This window comes from Panthera uncia, chromosome E3 (assembly GCF_023721935.1).
Source record: "Panthera uncia isolate 11264 chromosome E3, Puncia_PCG_1.0, whole genome shotgun sequence".
Taxonomy (NCBI): Eukaryota; Metazoa; Chordata; class Mammalia; order Carnivora; family Felidae; genus Panthera; species Panthera uncia.
Window position 1 is genome coordinate 31996473 of NC_064815.1, and position 7745 is coordinate 32004217.

The 7745-nt window shown below is 67.4% G+C and overlaps 1 protein-coding gene across 1 annotated transcript in view; it reads left to right on the plus strand.

Moving 5' to 3' along the window:
- Positions 1-7745, plus strand: part of CARD11 (caspase recruitment domain family member 11) — a 115736-nt gene that overhangs the window by 88173 nt on the left and 19818 nt on the right. Inside the window, 8 exon segments of the mRNA XM_049639339.1 lie at positions 779-830; positions 2197-2279; positions 3338-3382; positions 3384-3439; positions 4390-4442; positions 6056-6188; positions 6761-6962; positions 7361-7487. Coding sequence (XP_049495296.1) covers positions 779-830; positions 2197-2279; positions 3338-3382; positions 3384-3439; positions 4390-4442; positions 6056-6188; positions 6761-6962; positions 7361-7487 — 751 coding nt within the window.

Consider the following 7745-nt stretch of genomic DNA (forward strand, 5'->3'; position numbering starts at 1 on the left):
GGGGGCTACAGGGTGGGAGCACGGGGTGGGGCTTGGACATTGAGTGCTGGGGGCCAAGGGGTGGGGGACTGGGGGCTGTGGGGTGGGGGCCCTGAGTTGGGGGGTGGGGGCTGTGGGGTGGGGGTGGGAGCTACGGGGTGGGGCTCCCGCGGACTGGTGGGGTGGGGGCCGTGGGGCCATGGGGGTGGGGGCTGAGGGGCGGGGGCCTTGGGCTGGGGGCCATGGGGTGGGGGCCGTGTGGTGGGGGGTGGGGGTCCCACAGGCCGGGGGGGGACGCAGGTCTGGTAGACCCAGACCCGATGGGACTCCACGTGTTCTAGCCCTGTGGGTGGGAATCCTGTTTTTACGAGCCCTCCCGTCTCCCACGAGTGTAGCAGAAGTCAGAGAGGGAGAGGGAACAAAGGAAGCGTTACGTGGCGATTGCCACGGCGGCAAAGCCGTCTGCTCCGCTCAGCGCTCCTTGCGGGATGCGTGGGGACCAGATAGTGTCACACGGGAGGGGCCCAGCAGCGCAGGCCAAGCCCCCTGGAAGGCGCCAGCTCCACGGGTCCGGCGGGGGCAAAAGCCTCGTCCTTTCCTGAAATTCCCCTGCGTCGTGTACCCGGTTGTGCGGGGCCTCCCCCGCCGCCACCGTCAGGCCTGGAACCAGCCGCGTCCCTGGGGGCCTAGGCGTCCCATGCCTTCCTCCATTCGTTCTGGCCCCTCCGTCCGCTGACCCGTGTCCCGGACCTTGTTTGATTTGTGCCCTCTGTCCTCCTCTGTCCCCTCCGTGTCGCAGCTGCAGAGAGCTAAATCCCCCATCAGCCTGAAGCGAGCCTCAGATTTCCAAGGTTGGTGCACACCCAGACCCCTCTCCTGTCTGTCCGTCCCTCTGCCTCTCTCGGTCCGTCTTCCCCATTGTGGCCATCAGCCGTGTGCAGTCAGCCTGGACAGGCCTGGGGACCCCGGGGAGCGGGGGTCCGGTAGTATCTCACATCCATCGTCACGGGAGAGGGCGGGCACTGAAACACAGAAAGGTCACGTCTGTCACACACACACACACATGCACACGCACTGAGGTCGGCCCGGAGCCCCTGATCCCTCAGCTGGAATTCATAGCTCTGCTCACAGCTTCAGGCTCCCTGCCGGGCATTGTGGGTCCATCTGTGAGCCTGGGCTCTGAGGCAGGGCCACCAGTGAGGAGGGGGAGAGGGGCTCCGGACACTCAAGGAAGGGGGGGACAGAGGAGGGCTGGAGAGAGATCGTCAGGAAGAGAGACAACCTCTGGAAGGGCGCCCAGGACAGAGTGGGGAGCGGGGACGGGGTTGAGCCCGGCGTGCTGCCCTTCTAGAGCTCAGAGCAGGGGGTGCCGGGAACAAGGCTGCAGAAGGTGACAGGGTAGGAGCAACAAGCCCTCCGGGATCTGCGGGGGGGCAGGGGAGGCCCATCCACTCCTGTCATCTCCAGCCCGAGTATCTCTAGAACCTCCTTTATCAGAAGGGAGGCGTAAAGGGCCTGGGGCTTGTGGAGGAACAGAGAAGTGTTTGCCCCAAGAAAAGGGAAAGGAGGCGGCGGCAGGGTGACGGAGCTTCTGGACTCTTCCCAAGCCTTTGCCCCTGCTTAGCGTGAGGGGTGGGTTCGTCCCCAGGTGCTCCCACACGGAGGCGCGCACACGTGTCTGTGCGTGCACGTGGGGTGACTGACAGGCTGTGCAGCAAGGCAAGGGCTGAGACAAGTGTGCACAGAGCCCCAGGGAGCCCCCGAAGGCGCAGGAGGGGCGGCAGGGGCTTCCTGGGGAGGGGACGTACTCAGTCCCCATTGGCCCCAGTCTCCAGTCGGCCTGTCTAGGAGGGATGGTGGGATCTGCTTTGAGGACAAGGTCCTGGGGCGGGGACATTCGCACTCTACAAGAGACACGTGGCCCGCTGATCCACAGAGTGCCAGCTGGGGCCCCAGCCCGAGTCCTCAGAGACAGAGGACACGGTCCAGCCTGGAGCGAGGCCACCCTGGGCCCGGCTGGGGCTGGACACACTGTCGGCAAGACCAGATTCCCTTCCAGGAGCCTGCAGCTGGGGGGACCACAGGAGGGAGGAGGCGGCCACACACCATCCCTCAGAGGACAGGCCGCCCAGCCAGGACAGCCCCCGGGTGCTCGGTGCCCGTGGGGATCTCAGCCCCTCTTCCCTGCCCCTTTGCCTCCTGCTTCTGCGAGGACAGGGCGAGGCCAAGAGGAAGAAGGCACTGACGCGAGCCCCAGCTCCTCCAGATCCCTGCCCATCACCACCTCGTTCTCCAAGATGGTAAGCGGGGTCCCCAGCAACCCCCTTTCGGCTCAGAACCCGGGTCCCCCCCTTCGTCTGCCCCAGCAGGCCTGGCCCCCGCCCCCCCTTCCTCTCTGCACCCTCCTAAAGCCAGCAAGTGGAGTCATTCTGGGGCTGCAGCCCCAGCCCTCCTTTTGTTTATTTAAGGATGCTTCCACAGCCTCAGGATGTATTTACACCTTCTTGCCGCCTGCTTTCCCAATTTAACACTTGGCGGGAGGAAGGGATGGGCCTCTGAGGAGCCTTAGGATTGCACAGGCGGAGGCAGAAAATTCTCCTGCAGGTCCTGGGCCCCTGGCACCTCGGGCAGCCAGCAGCTGGGACCGCAGGCTCCCCCTCACCCCACCCCCGCCCCCGCCTGCCTGGCAGGGTCCCCCGCCCTGCCTCCGGTGTCACTCCCCGCAGGCAGGCAGCAGAAGGCGTGGGATTAGAAATTCTAGCCCTGGAGGGGAAGCCCCGGGAAGCTCGGGAAGCTCGGGAAGCTCAGCTTCCAGAATCGGGCCCTGGGGGATGCAGGGGTTTGATAACGAATGGCTCCTGTCTCGCTGCAACTCTGGGGGGCCAAATCCGAGGCTCTTATCGGAGGCAGCCCTCGCCAGGAGCCAGCAGGCCTGTTTCAAAGGGTCACCCTCCAGCGGCTATCTGTTGCTGCCACCAGCGAGACCCCCCCCCCCCCAGAGGGTCTGCCTCTCCAGAGTCGGTGCCCAAGACCGGTGCAGCCTGGGGGGCCGTGGAGCTCAGCCTGCTCCCCCCACCCAGCCACGGCGGACTCCCGCCTGCGCCCTCCCCGCCCCCTCCCGAGGCGAGCAGATGTGCGAGCAGCTGTGCACCGAGCTTGGGCTGCGGCCACCCCGGGGCTGGGCACGAGCCTTCTGTGGCCAAGGTCACCGCTGAGAACCAGCCTCGCCGGCCCGCCTGCCCACCTCGGGGGCGGGGACGCAGCCGCTAGGTTCAGTCCCCACGCATGTGATACTGTCGCGCGGAGGCAGGGGCGTGTAAGCGCCCGGCTCCCCAGAACGCACCCGCGTGTTCTGCAGCACCCCCATCGGAGCCGCTCCAGCATCATGTCGATCACCGCTGAGCCCCCCCGGAAACGACTCTATTGTCAGGCGCTATAAGGAAGACGCGCCTCACCGGAGGTGGGTGCCGGGAGGGAGGAGGGGAGGAGACGTGCCCCCCCCCCCCCCCCGAGTCTCTCACTCAGCGGCCCTTGACCCGACCTGGGAAGGCCGACAGGATGCCACCCACTTTACAGATGAGAAGGCTGAGGCTCCGAGGAGGCCTGTGGCTTTCCCAGGGTCACCTGTGCCGTGGCCCCACGGCTGGGGGGGTGGGGGGGTGCTCTTTCTGCCCAAGAGAGGTAGACCCCACAAACAGTCTCCCCTTTCCCACCTCCCCTCCCCTTTCCCCACCGCTCCTGTCCCCAGCTGAGAAGACCACCCCGGAGGCCTGCGTGGGCACTCAGATGCTCCCAGGCGGTGGATGTTTGACATCGTGTGCTCCGAGTCAGAGATCGCGGGGGGGGGGGGGGGGGGGGGGGGGGGGGGGGAGTTCCAGAAGGGCTGACAGCACAGAGCGGCCTGCGGGCTGGGATCCACATCCGCGGCCCTGCCAGCAGCCTGGTCTGGGCCTCGTTACCCTGTGGCGGGGACCACACGGGGGGAGCTCAGACCTCCCGGAGCGCCCTTGCTCCTGTCCTAGCCCATTGTGTCAAAGGGCACGGTCGGCTCTCGAGGCCCATCGCACGAGGCCTATCGCGAGAGCAGATGTTCAGCCTTCCGTGTGAGGAACGAGAGCGTGACCGGGAAGCGGCAGGCGGGGCTGTTGGAGACTGTTCACCTGCCCTTCACGGGCCTCCTCCTCCACGGGTCCACCTGCTGTGGCCTCCGCTGGCTGCCTGGGACACCCTGGCCTCCAGCGGAGCGTCCAGCCCTCCACGCACCTGCTGACCTTCCCCTCCTGCCCACGCTGCCCTCTCAAAACCAAGGCCTCTCGGAAAGTCAGAACATTCCAGAACCTTCCCCCTCCCTCGACCACTGGAGAGCTCCCACACACACGCGCCTCCCTGTCCTTCCCTTGTGTCTTACAGCACCGTGGAAGACGACAACGAGAGTGGCGGGTTCGACGCCTTGGACTTTGATGGTAGGTACCTGGCGGACCTTAGAGGCACAGAGGCGTGGCGGCCACCTGCCGTCTGGCCGGAGCGGGGCCACGTTGCCCACGCCCCCGACCCTCCAGCTCCGGCTGGGGCCCTGCACCTCATAGGTCCTCAGAAACGCGCGTGGCGTGGCTTCCAAGAGGGCGGTGCGTCCTGTCCGTGCCCAGGGGGCCAGGCCTCCATCCCTGGGGAGCTTCTGGGCCGGGGTTGGGGGGTGGGGCGGCCTGCCACGCCTGAACTTGCTCTGGAGGCAGCGGGGCCGCACAGCTGCTGAGCCCAGAGTCCGTCAGTTGTGGGTGCTTCAAGAGAGTCGAACCGGCAACGCCCATTTGCAGAAAGGCTACTGTCCCCCTCGTCTTGCAGATGAAGGAACGGAGCCGTGGAGAGCTCGAGGGATGCGGAAGGGGGGTGGGCGGGAGGCAGGGAGACGGCCTCAGAAATCCGTGTGAAGCTGCGGACCCACCCCAACGAGACGAGGGACGGCAGTGGGGAGGGGGCGGGAAGTGAGGTGGGGCAGCGGTTGGAGTCATTTGTCCTCCCCTGACACCCCAGGCGGGGGGCAGCTGAGCCGCGGGGAGACTGAGGGTCCGTGGCGACCCTGAAACGGCCCCCCGGCAGAGGCGGTGCGGTGGAGGGGTTGTTCCTTCGGCCTAGGCCACGCAGAGAGCCGGGAAGGAGGGTTGGGTCCCCCGGGAAGCACGGCCCCTTACAACCAGGGCGTCTGGTTCAGCTGAGCCCACGCTGAGCCCCTGTGCCTCGCCACGCCTGGTGCACGGGACGCAGAGACTCCTGCCCCTGGGTCCCTGCCCTGGCCGACACCCGGTGGAACAGCTGCAAGCCAGTGGACCGTGCGGGCAGGGAACGGGAGAGGAGCCTCCCGGAGACGGCAGTCCCCCCGCTCCTCCTGAGTCTGGCCCAGACTCCTCCGGGGGTGGCCTGCCAGCCCCCTCTCGTGCCCCGGTTTCCCCCACCCTGCCTCCACCCGTCAGCAGCTCAGGCTGCCAGCAGATACAGTGAAGGATTAGCCCCTCTCCCTGACTGGAGACCATCAGGAGCCATCAAGTGTTAAAGGGAGGTTAGCACCTAACGGAGGCTGGGTGATGAGAAGAAGTGAAGGAGTTTGGGAAGGGGGGAGCTGGAATTCTGGGCAGCCGTCCAAGGCATTCTGCAGCGTCAGGACAAATTCTCTTTGCGGAGAGGCCTTTGTTATCAGCCCGGAGCCGGCTTTGCGCCTCACCCCCTCCCCCTCCCCGTGCCGCGGCCCAGTGGGGCTGGGCGTCTTCCCCCCCCCCCCCCCCCCCCCGTTCTCCAGCCCCAGCCCCGCTGAGTTGGGAAGAGGGGTTTCCACACTGGGTCCAGACTCTGCCTTTCGGGCCCCACCCCCGGCCCACAGGCCTCCAAGGGGTAGATGGGATGGTGAGACCCGGGGTGGCCCCGACATGAGAATACGGAGACCAGTTCACAAGCCGGAGGCAGGGGGATTGCTCTGTGGAAGAACGTTCCGTGCAGCGCCTTGTGCAGGCGTCCTGGCCCAGCTGGAGAATTTCTGGGAGGGAGGCCGGGAGGAGCGTCCTGACGTGCGCTGGCTCCTTTGCAGACGACAGTCACGAGCACTGCTCCTACGGCCCCTCGTCCGTCCACTCCTCTTCCTCCTCCCACCAGTCCGAGGGCCTGGACGCCTACGACCTCGAGCAAGTCAACCTCATGTTTAGGAAGTTCTCTCTAGAAAGGTACCGGGAAGGTCAGGGGGAGGGGGAGCGGGAGTTGGCGGTAGGGGCGGCGGGTAAAGGCCACTCACCCGCTAGAGTCCCCAGAAAGGGCCCATCCACTTCCCCTGTGTTCTAGAACCAGAGTCCAGGAACCCTAGTGTCCTAGAGCCAGAAACCACTCCCCCCAAGCCCCCCCCCCCCCATCGGGCCCAGCGACGAAGGGGCTTGCCCGGGGCCACACGGCGTGGGAGAGGCCAGGGAGCAACACTCTGAGCCCCCCAGGTCCCCGCCCCACCTGAGACACAGGGAACCCGCTGGGCTGGTGTTCCAGAAGGAGAAGAGCGGGCCACTGCCCTCGTCAGCCCGGCCCCTCCCTGCAGGTGGCCCGTGCGCGTGCGACCTCAGGTGGCTCAGTAAGGTCTATGTGGCCACTGCAGCAGTCGGTCGGGGGTCAGCTCCGCCCTCCCAGCAGGAGCTGGCTGCACTCCCTCACCTCAGCTCCCTGCCACTTGCCATGGGAGCCTGCCCTCCGGCTGGGCCAAGTACACGTGTCCCGACCGCCGCGCTCTCACCAGTTTCTTTCCCCGTCACAGACCCTTCCGGCCGTCGGTCACGTCGGTGGGGCACGTGCGGGGCTCCGGGCCCTCCACGCAGCACGCCATGCTGAACGGCGACAGCCTCGCCTCACAGCTCACCCTGCTCGGGGGCAACGCCCGGGGGAGCTTCATCCACGCGGTCAAGCCGGGCTCCCCGGCCGAGAAGGCGGGCCTCCACGAGGGCCACCAGCTGCTGGGGGTGAGGGACCAGGGGGCAGTGGCCGCACAGCCGGGGTGCCCGTGACCTTCCCCGCTTCTGCTGCACGGGTGCTGACCGAGGGCACCCCCACGCCCGAGCTGGGCGGGGGGGGATCCGGAGGGCGGCAGGGCCGGGGCCCCTCGTCCGGTGTCGGCCCGGGCCCCTCCCGTCGGAAAGCCCTCACTCGTGTTTCTGGAGCCCGTGCGCACACGCTTGCACACACACGCCCGCACGCGGGGAGGCACACGAGCTTAAGCGGGGTGCTGCCTTTGCTCCGAGCGACGCCGGGCCGGTCGCTGTTTGGGGAGGGGTGCTTCGGCCTCCCCGTGGGGCAGCCTCCCCCCTGCAGCTCTGCCCGCCCACGGAGCCGAGGAGAACAGCGTGTCTTTGACGTCTAGCTGGAAGGCTACATCAAAGGGGAGAGGCAGAGCGTCCCCTTGGAAACGTGCACGAAGGAGGAGGTGCACTGGACCATCCAGAGGTGCAGTGGCCCCGTCACACTGCACTACAAAGTCAACCAGGAAGGTAAGGCCGCGGGACTCCCCCGCGCTCGGCCACACCGGCGGGACGCCAGACGCGGTGGGTCCCGGAGGGGCGCCCTCCACTTGCTCACCTTTTCGGGGGGAGGAGCCCGCCGTCCCGGCCCCATCAGGGGCAGCAGGCAGGGAAGGGCGACGCATGTGAGCGCCGGTGAGCACACACCTGTCCCGCCACACCTGGCTGCAGGTGGCGAGCCGGGCCACTCGCACGCACACTGCCGGGCTGGGCGGGAGAGGCGGGGGG